A 16,517-nucleotide genomic window follows, 5' to 3' on the forward strand; every position below is an offset into this window, starting at 1 on the left:
TTGGCTCTAACTATGAGGACGAGTGAAAATCACTCACCTCATAGTTCTCTTTTAAGGTAGCGAGACCTGTCTGGTTTAGGTCACACAAGGTGTTTCCAAGTAAACAGGCAATTCTTGGATTTCTTGTTTGAAAATTCAGCATCATTTGCAAAGTTAGTGTCATAGATTTTTAATTATAAAACAAAGTTTAACTAGAATGATTAAAATGATATGAAATATCAGTTAATATTCTTTGTACATAAAATAATAATCCTATAAACCAAATGCCATTATACATTCACTTTATAAAAAGGTCCCTATTGTATGCGACTGTATATCTACGGTTGAGCTATTAGGCTGTAAACTCCTCAGGGGCGGAGACTGATGGTGAATTAATGACTCTAAGTACTCTGTAAACCACTGCAGAAAGCATCAACTCTATAGAAATGAATTAAACATATTATAAAGTACAAATGACAATTTTTTCTACCTAGGTGATACTATTGGCTGCTTAATTTTTATTAATTGTAACAAAAACTATCCTCCTCCATTGGTGTACAGGTGAGGCAATCCTTTTTAAGTATAAAACTAATATTTCCATTTTCCCTGGGTGGAATCTGGCAGACTGAATCACCTGTAGACTTTCTGCATCTCTCAGGGACTCCACTGTTGGTTTTTGACATCTGAGTTCCCAGCTCCGCCCAACTGCCATAGTTATTGTGAGCGTTTGTATGACTCTCATTGTGACTTGTCCAGATTTTTTATTATTTTACAATAAATAGAATGCAGTAGGCGTGTGGCCTTCCCTTGGCTTGCCGCTGGAGTCCCTGAAGGATACAAGATTGTTTGATTGATAGAACCCACCCACATGTACCCAAAATTAAAATATCACTTTTGGGTGCTTTTAAATTATTTTGGTTTAGGAAAATGTCTAGTTTCATCTTGACGATATGTTACAGTCTGTGTTCAGTTCCAAGGTATTAAATGAAGTAAAAACCAAAAGCTGCTCCACCATCAGGTTTGTCTTCAAAATATTGAAAATCCAGGATCCAATTTTCTTTTGTAATAAGATTTTTATTTTTTTGTAATCCAAAGTTAACTTCCAAGACGATCAATGGGAATTCAAGTCAATATGAGCAGAAATTAAACTCATAAAGAGTTTATTTAAAACCTCTACAGAATCCCGGAAAAAATACAATAAAATAGGTCGGAAAGGTTGTTTATCTTCATCTGGAGTTTCTAAAAAGTTAAGTTAGAAGTCTGCGAAGGAAATTGAGTGCACATTTTGTCACTGAGGTGCTACAATTGCTTCTGCTCCATCTTGAGATTTGATGTTCGCTACCGCGTTACCTGCAATGAGATAGAAAGTAAAGAGTTTAATGCACAGGGATGGACACAGGGATATGGAATTCAGGAGCCAGTCTGTCCAATACAGGAGCCAGCAGGATTTCTTGAACCCCTTAAGGACAAAAGTTTTTTCATTTTTTGCACCCATGTTATAATCCACATTTTAGGCCTGAAAATTACTTAAAACCCCCAAACATTATATATTTTCTGAAAGCCAAGACCCCATAGAATAAAATGGTGGCAGTTGCAAAGTTTTATGTTGCAGGACATTAGTGTAATTTATTATCAAACCCAAAAATGTAGTGAGAAATGCAATTAAGGTAAATGTAGTACCCCAAAACACTATATAAAACCATGTTTTAAAAATATAGAGGTTGCAACGAGTAAATAGATACCTAACATGCCCAGGTAAAAAATTGTGTGCGTCCGTGAAACTGCGACAGAATTCAGTACCCCAAAAAATCCATAGACGACACTTTTAAAAGCCCCTACAGGTCGTCAGTTTAGAGATTCGTGTAAATATTGGCCCTAGAATTATTGCTCTCACTCCAGCATGCGCGGCGATACCAAACATTTGTAGTGCAGTGGTCGTTTTCATACGTAGGCGCACCCGACGCGTGTTTACGTGCAGACAACAGTGCTCGCAGGGGGCGGGGGACTTTAAAAAAATGTTTTATTAGTTTTACATTTAATTTATTTAATACTATTTTAATTATTTTATTTTTTTTACTTTAGTTTAATTGCTATCACATAGGAGGGCTTACAAGCCCCCAATATGATAGCATATTGGTGGTGACAGGTCCTCTTTGGGTGATGCTGGGGGTCCAAAGACCCCTAGTATCACCTTTACACTCGAAACAAGCTATTGAAGTGCAGATCACACTTCAATAGCTTATTATTGGGCTTCAGGAGCCCAGCAATGACAGCTTTAGGACCGGAAGTGATGCAATACGCGTAGCTGCCAGTCCCATAGTACGGGGAGGAAAGCAGTGAACGGACGTTCACTGATCTTCTACTCAGCTTCCCGTGAAACCCAGCAAGCCGTTCCTAGGCTCGTAGCAGGGCCAGCGGAGCCCAGGAAACATGGTGGGGGTGTCGGGTGACGGGGGGGGCGGCCCAGTTACCTTATCGTAGAAGTGATCTGGCCGCAGCTGAGCCGCCCTAATCGCTTTTACTGTAAAGCCGGCCGCTGGCTCTACAAAACTGAACAGACTCCCGGCGGCCTGTTTAACCCCTTCAGACTTCATGATGGGATTATCCCGTCATGGGTTCTGAAGGGGTTAAGGAGCCAGCTCCATAGACAACTAGAGAAAACCCCAAAAATTAGGCTCCAGCTGTCATTTTTAAGGAGCATTGGCTACCTGGCTCCTGAGATTTGCCCAGCCCTAAGGATTCAAGTAAGAAGACAGTCTTTTGTAGATGATAAATGCCAAAATAAAAAATAAAGCCACTCAGTAGGTATGTTTAGTCTCCTGAAAATTAATTTCCCCATACGTATGTGATTTAGTCTCTGAAGCTGGAAGTTCTACAAATATGAAAATGATCTTTTAAACCAGACACCCAAAAAACTTTGTTGTCATGTATCATTTATATCTATGCCATACTAAAATATTTAATGTATCAATGTACATACCTGTATAACAAGGTGGTGTCACAAACAATAATTTAGTTTATTTTACAGAAAGGGATGCTGTCTTTTTGAAATGTTATCAATGTCAAATCTTTTTTGGTTTTTTAATTTTAGATTTGTACCTTTGTGTACCCTGTCTTTCTCCGTTTTCCCAAAATGTCCTTGCTTCCTGTCCTGGTGACATGCTAGAAGTGAGCGGAAAGCTCACAGTTAGGGGAATTCCTACTTTTGACAGGTGTCCTGGGACATGTTCCCTTTAGGACATTCCCCCTCTCCTCCTCCAATTCTCTGACAACACATTTTAAGACATTGACAGCTGGGACAGTAACATGTAGTTGGTGTTCCACATTCAATGCACCATTTTTATACTTAATGGAAGTCCATCATTCACCATATTCAGAAGATAAATTACCGTTCTATGGGAACTATTGATTGTGAAATTGAAACAGCTGCTGGATTAGACATGTTCAATTTGAACATTTGAGATCTTTAGGAACGGTGTGATGAAGGATGACAGAGAAGGTTGAACAGTTATCTTATAAAGGATACATTTTCCAAGGTAAAAATGATTGATTTCCACTTTGAAGTTTATTCATCCATTAAATAAGCCCCATCGACATGCACAGTGTTCCCATAATAGATTTTTTTAGAAGAGTCTGTGAAATGTCCTGAAGATGCAAAATGTTTAGAAGTTCCTATAGCTATCAGAGAGTGTTTCTCCCATCTAACCAACTACATCTGGATTAGTGAAAGTTTGCATGTCTGTAGACTAGGGATGCCGAGTATTTGGGCGAGTACTCGTACTGCGACAGTAATATTTATTTGGTGTTCCACATTCAATGCACTATTTTTATACTTAAAGGGGTTCTAAACCCTCCGTTTTTTTTTGCTTATATCTACCGCTAGCAAGCAGTAGATATAGGCAAGAAGTGTAAAAAAAAAAACAAAAAAAAAAGCGCTTGAAATCATTTTAAACTTACCTCGTTATCGCTGCTCGCTGATGGCACCTTGGAAAAGAACCCCTTGCACATACCTTTTTTCCAGGTGTCTTCCACCTGGATGCCTGATGTCATGGGTCCTGCATGCTGCCAAAAGCAGCACCACAAAATGATGTGGTGCCGCTCTCTGCAGCATTCTCCCTTGAGTCCAGGCCAGCCTGATGATGTGCTCCCAAGGGGCTGGTCCTTGATGCCCTGGGCTGACAGGAAGTGGGTTGAGCCTGGAAGAGGACTGGAGCTGGATAATAGAACAGGAAGTCTGTGGGGGACAGGACCAGAGGTGGTGGGTTGGGTGGGTATTGCAGTGAGATCTGTGTTTTTTTTAAATAATTCATGAGGAATCTTTTCGAATAGCCTGCAGTTAGGCTTTAAAATGCCTTTAAAAAGGTTTACAAACACTCAGCCCATTTAGGATAGTAATGCCTCTTGTGATACCGATGTCATATATAGAGGCATTACTTTTCCACCATTCATAGTGCAATATGTAAAACCGACATGGGGCCAGATATCTGTCTGTGCACTACGAGATCTGCCGCTACCCCTGTTTACTTGGGGGAAATATTGCCCCCTGGGATATAGGACGTCGGTATTCTAGCAGGCAGCAGAGAGAATGGCCACAGAGTGTGGGGCCAGCAGCAGAAATACAAAAATTAACAAAGAAATTGAAAAAAAATTGGAAGGAGGGAGGATTAAACTGGTTAACATTTTTATTTTTCAAGTGAAGGTCGGCTTTAATAAATCTCATACTGCAAAAAGTCCCAACATTTAGGACTTGTCATTGACTAGGGAACTTAGAAAAATGTGTCTTTTTTTCTGCATACATCATCGCTTGCTTATTATGCATTACACTCGTTTACTGAGCTCATTTAGATTCACTTGCCTCCATTCACATAGATTTCAGTTGTGCGAGCGGATAGTAAGGGGAAGACAGCAGAGTTTAGGCATATTTTTCTTGTCATAGCAAATATTTTATGCATTTTCTTCTAGCGAGGTGAATGGCGTAGTAAAATCATGTGCATCCAGAATGAAATGAATAATTTTCTAAACAGGGAACGGGGGAGAGTTGCATTGACACAAGTAACAAAATGCACAGACCACTTTCATAGGCAGCCTGGGAATATTGAAGAGGAAATCTGTCTACTTCATCACTTATAAGTTAAGGTGGACTTAGAATTAGATGCATTTTTTCATTTTAAGTGTATGCATGCTTAGTAATGTATAACTGTTGAACATCCAGGTATTTATTAACGATCACAGAGATCACAGTACTACCCCTGACGATTTCTTCATCTGCTTTTCTCTACAAAATGACCATCTTTGTTCAGGCATTATCTAAGGCCGGCATCTATCACCTTGCTACAACGCTACAGGGGCGAAGGCAGCCAAAGTGAAGTGAGCGGAACGCTGTTCGGCTTTTCACTTCTGGCTTGTACAGCTGAAATCAGCTGTACATCGGCTGCCTTCGGTCAGCCGAACATGCTCTGCATGTTCGGCTGAGGCGAATTGCAGAAGCAGTTCGACTCAGCCGATCCAACATCTGGATCGGCTGAGCCGAAGCTCCGACAGTTCACTCACTGCCATTCACCCCTATTCTTATAGGGGCCGAATGGCAGTAAGTGAATAGCCGAATGCCGCCGAGCTGAGGTACTGAGCAGAGAAAAAAGAGTGAAATGAATTTAAAAAAAGTTGAAAAATGATTTAAAACGTAAGAAAATAGGAAAATTACAAGAAATGTAAATAGTTTAAAGAAAAGAAAAAAGAAGAAAATTAAAAATAATTTAAAAAAAACGCTGGCAAAGATGCTGGCAAAAGAAAAACAATTGGGCGGTGATAGCAGTGACAGCTAGCTCTGCCCAATTGTTTCCTATTGGCCGGCACCTGCCAGAGACTTGTAGCAGGTCCCGGCCAATGAAACACAACTGGGCTCTGTCCAGTTGTTATTGTTAAAAGACAGATCAGTGTCCCCAAGTAATTTGGGGACGCTGATCTGTCATTTCAACTGAAAAACACAAAAAGGATAAAGCGCACTCCTGTGGGGTGGGCAAACTTCAATTAGGTGGCTATTGTGTGTAGGTGTGCACAGCTCCTCGCTACAGGGAGAGGACCCTGTCTATTCACAACTACAGATTTAAAAACAAACAAATCAGGACTGAATTGGGTCCTTCGCCAAATAAAATCCACTCATACCACGTTTGGTAGTTGCGCTCCTGATTTGTTTGTTTTTAAATCTGTAGTTGTGAATAGACAGGGTCAACTGAGCGGAGCCAGCCGTGAGATTGCGTGGAGACCGGTCGGCTTCAGTCGACCTTCTGCACGCTTCGCCTGTCACTTCGGCTCAGTCGAGCGGAAGCATATCCCTTCGGCGCGGCTGAGCCGCTCGGCTGCCTTCAGCTGCTGTACAGGCTATTGTGAATAGCCCGTACAGCAGCGCTTCGGTTCGACTGATCTGAGCCAAAGGAGCTATGGCCGGATCTTTTGGCTCCATAGTGAATAACCCTTATAATGTTGCAGTCTGATCACTGGGGGAGAGGAGACTGAGGAAATGCTTCCTCCTGCCTGCAGCTGACTGATGACATTATCTCAGGCTAAGCCACTGGATTGGAGCTCAAGGATGGCTTCTCAATGACAAAAGGTGGAGCTTTTCCAAAAAAATTATTCTGTTGTTGTATACTGTGACCTGTCAGGAATTTATTCATGCAGACTGGTACAAGGTTCACTTTAAATGTAAAATATGAAGACACATCATCCATTGGAAAGGGTTAACACGTCGGAAATATGTGCTTTTCTTAGCACTTTATGTTTTTTCCTGAGTTTCAATAGACCTCCATACTGTGCGACAATGGGCTCATTTCCTGCTAGGTGTAATACCAGCTATTATACAGCTTAAAACACAGATCCAAGAAATGGAACTGGAAAGGACAGCGGGAGGTAAGTGTAATGTGTATCTTTAGCTGAAACTTCTTTTTTTTTTTGAAGATTTGATGGAACGTGGAATGGCTTTAAACCTGTCAGGTTTCTTAATCTGCTGCCTGTGTAACGTTGGGAAGATGTTCTATCACTTCCTGTCTCAAACACAAAACAGGAAGTGGGAGGAAATCTCTCCAAAGTTAAGTCAACTTAATTCTTAGTCTGGCCATACATTGATCTGTTTTTTTATTCAACCGGCAGGCTGCGCGGAAAAAATAGACCTGATTCCCCCATCAACAGTAACAGCGTGTTGATCGAGGAATCCCAGCTGTTCCCATACAGCGGCTGTCGCCACCTATCTGAATACCCAACTAGAGCCGGCAGCTCATTGACTGCCGGTTGTGATCGATCAAAGATTTTCCAACCGGCTCCTTCGATTAGCTGATCGAGGGATGCCAATTGAAAGTGTGCCGACGCTGCGCATTTCTGCCGGTTCCTCAAAAACAAGACAACATTTCAAACAGTGTATGGGCACCTTTGGACAGCTGTCACCACAACCGGTGCTCCAATTGGAAGATTTCCCCTCCATACCCTATTCTGGTGATAACCGTAAAATGTTGGAATTCACATCACATAACAGTTACCAGGCCAAATAGAGAAGCTGAATTTTCCCCAGTGGGAATAAAAACTTTGTTTGTTTGAGCTGATTTTGATACAGACCCATACAAGAATTAGAGGGCTTGGAGTGAGTCTGTAGAGGTAAGGAGAAAGCTGGGGTGGTGAGTGTAGTGTAGGTTAGTTCAGTAAAGGTGGGGGGTGAATTTGACATTTTTAAAAGGTACATTTGTCCTTTAAATCTGAATTTCAGGATGAACAAATATTGTCTGAATATTCTAACTTGAATTTTGAGCTTGAGCAGTAATCCGGTGTGAAACAACTCCAGCTCTTTGCCACAGCACAGGAGCTTCATGTAATCCAGAATAGTTATTGCTGCTCACTCTCTCCTTGTGCAGGGTGACTGGTCTTGTCTCCGCCACCTCCTATAATTTTCTGCAGGTGACCTGTAGTGGGTGAGGCTTGCTGTGCCCCTCCCACAGCTCTACTGTCTGCACAGGCTATAAACGGCACTCTGATGATGTCACTGCCACATTTACAAGGTATTTTCTGGGTTTGAAAGGCATTTGATACACACAAAGTGGATTTAGATCCTTTCTGGATTTTAAGGATTATATTTAATGGAAAATGTTAAAGCTCTAAAAGCAGTAAGAAAAATCATGCAGATTCATATACATAGAAATCCATTCAGAAACCATAAAGTCAGAGCAAAAACCCCTCATGTTTTTCTTACTTTCTTCGACATACTTTTACAAGCTGAGGAAAACCACTCTCATGTCAACTAGCCCCAAGGCAGCGGCAGGTAATGAGAAACAATGTGCCTTGCAGACCAGTCAATTAAACCAAAATACCTGGAAAGCATTGTAATTATTGATGGGCAAACTGTTTTGAGTTCGGTTAGCTTGGACGTTCTCCAATCCCAGTCAGAATCCCCGGTTCGGCGAACATCAAAGGGAACCGAACCAAACCCTGGGCCACCTGTGTCCTAGCAACCAATGATGCTGTTTGGTTTGCTAGGACTGGCTAGTAGCTGGGCTGCAGTGTCACTGGTTGCCAGGATGCAGGTGGGCACACCATAACAACCTATGACACTATGGGGTTACCAGTGTCTTAGCAACCAATGACACTGTTCATCCTACATACGTAATTGGTTGGTAAGACGCTGGTCACACTATAGCATTATAGGTTGTTATACTGCACCTGTCTACTTCCTAGCAACCAATGATGATGTTCCCCTCAGCCACCAGTCAACCAATGATGCTGTATGCCTCAGCCACCAGTCAAGCAATGACTCTGTGCGCCTTAGCCATCAGTTAACCAATGTTGCTGTGCACCTCAGCCAACAGCCAACCAATGATGCTGTGCACCTCAGCCACCAGTCAACCAATGATGTTGTGCGCCTCAGCCACCAGTCAACCAATGACACTGTGCCACTCAGCTACCAGTCAACCAATGATGCTGTGTTGCCTGCACAGCGTCATCTGTTTCTAAGACGCTGGTGACCCCATAGTGTCATAGGTTGTTATGGTGCACCCACCTACGTCTTGGCAATCAACGATACCTTGCAGCTCAGCCACTAGTCACCAATGATGCTGTGGTGAACACAGTGACATTGGTTTCTAGGACACAGATGGAAGTTTGGTGGGCGGTTGAGCTGGCCCAACTGTTTGCCCATTCAGTGAAGTACACACAGCTTACGTTTGGGTTGAAAACATGGTCAACTCGTACCTGAAGCTCTTCCCTAACTGTAATGAAGTTATGATAAGAAACATAATGCAAACAGGTAGAAGACGTCCTTCACTCACCTTTGTAGTTTTGATTTTATTACCACTGCTACAGGACCAGCCTGTGAGATCTGGCAAAACTCTACACTCTTCCCACTCCATACAGGGCTGCATGTGACACCACCACTTCTGGATAACAATCGATGCTGGAGAATAGAAAGGAAATGTACTTCATGAGTCAGAAAAGCTTTTTTTTCCACTAGTGTTCAGTAAAGTAATTTGATACTACTGGAATCAGAAATACATCAGCAACCTCATGTTTGTCAATCCATATTTATACAGCTACAAGAATATGTTAAAGAAGAACTCCCGGGCATTTTAAAAATTAACCTTTGCAGTGGGGCTACCCAGCACTGCAAGGGTTAAGTGCTCGTTTTGGTCTAGGGAATGGAAGAAAGAAGATATACTGTCCTCACCTGATCCTGGATCCCGCCTGGCTGCAAGACAGGTCCCCAGTTAGCCCTTTCTGAGGACTACAAAACATTCCCCCCGTGTTACAGAAATAAGCACAGTGGAAATTGTTCTGCAGATGGTGACTGAGCATTGTTACTCAGGGATCCTTCCCAGAGGTTGCAGCAAGCTGTCATATTATAGGTGGGAGCATTTACGTTACAGGTGGGATGTGGGCATTTAAGGCCTCCCTAGATGGCAATTTAAAAAAAATCACTGTCAAGACCCACTACACTTGTTCTTTCTAACTGGGTCAGCAACTGGAAGGAGAAGTGCTTGTGTGTTCTCCAACATAGATTTACCAACATAATGGGCTATGTCTATACGTGAGATTTTGGTTGCTACTTTTGTCAAAAAGAGGCTTCCCACATAGGACAGGCTACACAGTAAAGTTACACAAAGGTGTCATCTTCTGTAGAAAGTCATTTGCAAGGACCATGCACAGACTCCGCCATCTGCTGGATGTTACTCAGTACTGCATAGTGGTCACGCTGCAGCAGCACACCTGACCTCTACACGAAATGCTTAAATGGAGTTAAGAACATTTTGTCAGTGTCTAACCAAAGGCCTTGCTACCTATCTGGCTTACTCTTGTCTCAGTGAATGCTTTTGCTGGGTGCCAGACCCTACTTCAGTTTGTTCCCTGACCACACGTGCCTGCCCGCTGCTCAAGCAAAAACAGTTTTAACAGCAGACTAGTTTATAGTTTTATACACCTCCCATGTCTCAATTACTGAGAGAGCTGCTAATATGTGTATAGCTGAGACCCAGGGATTGTTTGTCTGCTCTGTTGTCCTTCTTTTTAATGATCAGAAGTCACAATTGTATCATCATGACAGACACATTGGAAAAAAAGCTTTAAAAAAAAGCAGGTTAATGGGATAAGATCTTATTTTATTGCCTCTTATCCAAAACCTGTTATTATCGGCATGCTAAGGAAGAGGCGTGACCACACAGAGGTCCTAATTTTTTTAATTTCGCAGAATCATATGACTGTTCAGGGCGCCCCTATAAACAGTAAACAAAACTTTATTCAGAAGAAATTCACAAAGTGTTTAGAGTCTTAACAGATCACTAACACTCTACACTAACACAGCAAACACCATTAACAAGGCACACAGCGGGGCTTCTCTGCTGCTGTTCAATCTGGTAGCTGTTAATCACAGCTTAAAGTAAACCTTAAAAAAAATTAAGAAATTCAAAGTTAGCAAATCTATATACAGATGCTGCCTTCACTGAAAACTGAATGTCAAAACAATCATTAGATCTAGAAATATAGGAAGTACATTGTTTTGTGAGATGTCTTTTTCTTGAGCTTGGCTCTACCCTTTTACACCTTCTAGGTTTACTGGTCCTTTAATGTGATTAACAGACTTTTGGACCAATAGAGTTGGACTAGGGGGGTGGGGGGTATAAAAAAGTTGCAGTTTGGCTTTAGGACCCAGTTGCACCATATCCAGTGCATTCCGGGAACATTTTGTGGCCCAAACGCACTGGTTTTGCAGAAATCAAGCCGGGCCACGTTCTGGGATAGTAGGAGGCGTGGTCGTGCCATTCATGTCAATGGCACCGCAGACACGCCTCCTGCCCGTGGTTCAATCCGCTGCACCGGAACGCGAGGTACAGGAATGCCCTGCAATCCGGGGAAATGCGATCGGAAAAAATAGTGCATGCAGCATTTTTTCCGATTGCACTGCACCGGAACGAAGGGCATTCCTCTTCCTCGCGTTCCGGTGCGGGCAATCGCACTGTGGGTGGGGGGTGTGTCTGCTGTGCCATAGACATGAATTGCACCACCACGACCCCTCCCGCCCTAGAACAGAGCCCGGCTTGATTTCTGCAATCCAGTGCATTTCGGCCATGAATCGTGCCGGAACGCACTGGATATGGTGTGACTGGGCTCATGTATGTCCAGCCAAAAAATGTTTTTAAAGTAAGGAAGTGTTGGAACCCTTGATGGGTTTTTACTGTGGGCCTGCTAGAGATATTTATGCTCACTTTTTGTCCTGACAATGTTTTAAAAGAGAGGAAGTGAGTGATAACTCTCCAACAGTAACACTGAATTATGCTTTTCTTGAAAAGAGTAGGGAAAGGCTACAACCACTGTCCACCTTGAATTTCTGTCCTATCCTGAAAGTAAAGGAGACTCTCTAACGGTGCCCCACATAGTAAAAACCCAACAGAGGTTCTGATTTTTCACCAGTCTATCCAAATGAGGGAAGGAAAAATTTTGGACTTGGTATACACTTAAAAGTATATATAACTAAAGAAACTAACATTTAATATAGTAACGCTTACTAGTCCTTAGATGGTGGCTGCAAGTGTAGAAAAATACCTGTTGTCTTGCCAGAAATACATTCTCCTAGTAACTGCATATGCACTGAACTTAAATCTCAAACAATGTTATCAGCTCTGATCAGTTCTCTTTTCTGAACTACAGAACACCTCCTCCAAGGTTAAAGAGATGAGGAAAAGGGGAGGGGTGTTTGCTGCCCAAAACAGGAGCATAGCCTACGGCAGGGGTGAGCAACTCCAACCCATCAACTGTGCTTCACTAAAAATTCCAACATGCCTCTGCCTCTGGGAGTCACGCCTGCAACTGTCAGTCTTGCAATGCCTCATGGGACTTGTAGTTCAACAACAGCTGGAAGGTCGGAGTTGCCCACCCCAGGCCTAGGATGACAATGCCGCGTCTCCATAGATACAGTACAGTGAGTGAGCGTTGTCACCCTAGCACAGAAAACTAATGCAGCAAGCACATCCAAAGACTGGTAAGCTACATTTTGATGATTTAGGTACACTTTAGTAAATCCTTTTACTTGCAAACTCAACCACTCAGTTTGTGAGCAGTTATTTATCAGTTATTTTTTCTGAAATAAAATTGGGCCTTTTGCTTGGCTGAATTCTTCTTTAATTTGGCTATATTATGTGAGGGATATTTTTGCGCCGGGAACAGGAGCCACTCAACCAGCTGTATTGTATATGAGAATACATTCCCTGCCTATTTCTTCAAATGACTAATTTACTGTGTTCATGCTTCGAAAAAATAATACATTGGGACTAAATTGCCTGCAGAAAGAAAGAATGCTAAAGGCGCCCACTGTTATCGGCAAGTTATTTAAATAACTGCAATAGACCTACCTATAGTGAAATCACTCAGGCATTGCTGACACTCAGTGGAAAATTACACCAAACATCATGTTGTTACACAAAATAATTACTACTTTAGAAACATGCTCTGATGTATGAAATTGATGGCCTGCCATCAACATTGGCCTGCATACTATAATTTTTATAATCTTACAAATAAAAAAAAAATTTATAAGCAGAAAATACCTGCAAAGGAGGACTTCAAACCTGTGCCGTATATTTCAATAAGTAAGTTGCATGGTGATGTATTTCATGGGGGGAATCACACCAAGCTTTGGGCCTTTGGGTCTCCAAGTCAGAATTGTGTGTATGGCAGGAGGGAGAAGGGTTTATGTGCTGCAGGGGCGTGCGGTCAGGGGAGGCAGGTGAGGCAGAGCCTCACCTATTATTATGGAGGAAACAACTGTCAGCTTCAAGTCTGAAGCTGACAGCTTTTTATCCATTCAGAGCGGCTTGTAACAGGGTACACAGCAGGGAAAACCTCCCTGCTGTGTAGCCTGTCATGGATGGAGCGCTGCCTGTTAATTACAGACAGCGCTGCATCCGACTTTTTACAGGTAGTTAGGCTACACAGCAGCGAGCTCCCCCACTGCCTGTGTAACCTAACATAGTGAGGCAAGAGCTGTCAGCCTCTACTCTGTGTTAGAGGCGTGAGCTCTGTGGATCTGTCCAATCAAATAAAAGAAAAATAAACAGTTAGGACATCGATCTCGCTGCCTCACCAGTGACAAGCAAGTGAGGGACAGGAAGGTTCCTCCCTGTCTCCTCCCTTCCTCCTCACCAGACAGCTTGGATAACGAGCTGGGGCGGGACAGAGGTGGAGCTTCGGGGGCAGGGTGGAGCTTCAGCTGGACGGGGCGGAGCTGTGCCGGGCTGGGGGGTGCCTCACTCAGCAGAGAAGGCACGGCACATCACTGGTGTGCTGTGCAGAAATATTGGCCATACAGTGAATTGTAATGAGTTGTAATTGAAAGAAGAGCGCTGTATATGATTTGCATGGCTACAGATTATACAGGTTGAGCTCTTAAACTGATGAAATAGGTTATTTCAGGCAGTCAGGCCACTTGGCATACGGTCCCTACCCAAAAAGATGTATGGGATAGATCAGGGGTTTCTAACTGGTGGTATCCATACCTCTTGGAGATATAGAAACTAAACCAAGGGGGTATAGTATTTGATCTCTGCATAATACAAGAAGGAATCTGGGAAAACTTTCCCTTGCTGTGGGGCTACTTTTGCACTGCAAGGGTTACATGCACATTTTTATGTAGGGGATAGAATAAAGCAGATATACTCACCAGATCTTTGGTCCCACCGAGCTGCTAGACCGGTCCCACACCCTCTTCTCCCCCATGCTCCGATGGTCTATCTATTGCAAGGTCATTGACTTGCACTGGACATGAGGATGACAAGCGACATTCCACAGCCAGAGTAGAGGGGGAGAGAGGTGAGGGATGACCGCTGAGAGAACATGGATCAGGTAAGCATATTTGCTGTATTCCATCCCCTAGAGAAAAATGTGCACTTAGCCCTTCCAGTACGAGGGTAGCCCCACTACAAGGGAAAGTTTTTTAAATACCCAGAGTTCCTGTTTAAACAAAAATTGTTAAATTATTACCTATCTTCACCTTTATCATTACAGATTGAGATACTCAGACCACTAACCAATCAGCGATCAGATCACTCAACATCAACGTTTCCCCGCTTCCCAGTATTGCCAGTTGACATGCTGATGTGGCCAGAGTTAGATTGCTCCCTCTGCCCAGCCCTTGCCAACACCTTCCTTTTGTTACAAGCGAGCAGAGTCAAAAGTGAGATCAGAGTGGAGAAAACGACTCAACACGTCAGATGCAAGTAACGTGTTCAGCACAAAAAAACAGCTAGAATCTCTAGTTGTAGCTAGCTTGTGCATTTCCCATTTGCCATTTTTATATAAGTATATATAATAAAAATGTTTATGATTTTCGTTCAGCTATGCTGTTCCTAAAAATCCATATATGAAGGAAGACCAAGCTAGTGACATCTTTTGAAGTCATACTGGTCCCCAATAGGACTGGTGATGATTATTTTGGCAATCTGTTCTTGGGCTGTAGAGACATATTGGGAGGCGCATTGGGGGGTCTATAAATATAAAAAGGTTAAGAACCTGGATGCCATAAATAACATGACAGCAGACTTATTTACTTCATGTGTAATCCCTTTCCCCAGTGGTTAAACACTCTCCAATGAACCTTGAGAAGCCAGAAACCTCATAGAAGGGGGTGGAAAACGCACACTGCTCTGTGCAATTTTCATTAAGCCTTAGATCTTCACCAGATGTATGCTGTTCTTCTGGGAGAGGTCTGAGACATGAAGGGGAAATCTGTCTGTTACATACTGAAAATGCTACAGCCCATAGGTTTGGATGTGGCCCATGGATCTCATGCTCGTCACATCTTGAAAACTAAGAACCATATTTTCTTTTTAATTGCCAAACCCGGCATTGAAAGCTCCCATCAAACATTACCCTTATGCTCCTGCTGGTAGGTCTCCAGCTCTTTATACTAAACAACCAATAAACCACCTTCAGAAAAAATGTAATAAGTTAAAAAGTTCATTGTTGTTCCACTTAAAGGAAGATCTTTTCATCTACTGAAAAGAAATCCTGGAGCAAGAAAGTCAGAAAAGATCCAGGAGAATTACTAAAGTATGAGAGAAGAGCTAGATGAAAGAGGACAGAAGTGTGAAAGAGCATGTCGGAGTAGATGCTGTGCTGAGCAACAAGAGGATGATAAATTACCTTATCACAACAGAGAACCTTGTCCTAATGTATCCTCCACAGAAAAAAAGAGGAGATATATTTAGAAGAAAGTCAAATGATTTCTACAAAGCAACATAGTGGACATTCAGTTTTTGAACATGTTTGGTGTCCAGCAATGGTCAAGGGAACCTTTAGAAAGACATTATATTCAAAATGTAATTTTAAATAACACATTCCCTTATGAAATCTATAACACTTCTTGTGTGTATTACATCTATGTGCATAGCACATTTAAATGTCAGAACATAATGTTTGTACCAGCTCCTCACTGATCTACTGACTATTGCAGTATAACCTGGACACATCTACATCTATAGAGAAAAATGTTGTTTTCATTTCCATGAAATAGCGTCAAGAGTCAACACAGCAATAAAATGAAAAGTTCTATATATGTTCCTGGCAGTCAGAGGCATGGAGACACCAAATATTTTCCATAAAAGGTTTATTTTAATTAAAACGGGGGTTATGATTTTTGGTCATTTAAGCAAAAAGGGTGTAAAATCTTTTTTTCAAGACATCTTAGCACCTGAGCGTTTTAAAGTATGTTTCCAGAAGCGCAACAGCGCGCAACACAAGATTGCCATTTAATTCAATTGGACCCCTTGACATCAGAACAATGCAATGTCACTTGTGGTGGCAATGAAATACTGGAGCTTCTTTGGGGCAGGAAAGAGCATTTTGGGCTGTTAATGGGGGGTGCCTGAGAAAGCACAAAACACCTGCACGTTTTCGTGTCTAACAACCATCCACTCCTTGCTTTCAGTTGGCCTAAACAAAAATGCTTATGCCTGAAAATGCAGCAAAAATGCGCAAAACATGCGGCGAAAGTGAACGAAGAGGACATTGCTCAAGTGTGA

At 42.4% G+C, this 16,517-nt stretch overlaps 1 protein-coding gene across 1 annotated transcript in view; it reads right to left on the bottom strand.

The window, feature by feature from the left end:
* Positions 1-887: 887 nt before the first annotated feature.
* FAM19A4 (family with sequence similarity 19 member A4, C-C motif chemokine like) overlaps positions 888-16,517 on the bottom strand; it is a 96,819-nt gene continuing 81,189 nt past the window's right edge. Inside the window, exons 4-5 of the mRNA XM_018555430.1 lie at positions 9,282-9,406; positions 888-1,329 (exon numbers count right to left, since the gene is read on the bottom strand). Coding sequence (XP_018410932.1) covers positions 1,318-1,329; positions 9,282-9,406 — 137 coding nt within the window. The 3' untranslated portion in view covers positions 888-1,317. The remainder of the gene's footprint in view (positions 1,330-9,281; positions 9,407-16,517) is intronic.

This window comes from Nanorana parkeri, unplaced genomic scaffold (assembly GCF_000935625.1).
Source record: "Nanorana parkeri isolate BGI_ZX_2015 unplaced genomic scaffold, ASM93562v1 scaffold196, whole genome shotgun sequence".
Lineage (NCBI taxonomy): Eukaryota > Metazoa > Chordata > Amphibia > Anura > Dicroglossidae > Nanorana > Nanorana parkeri.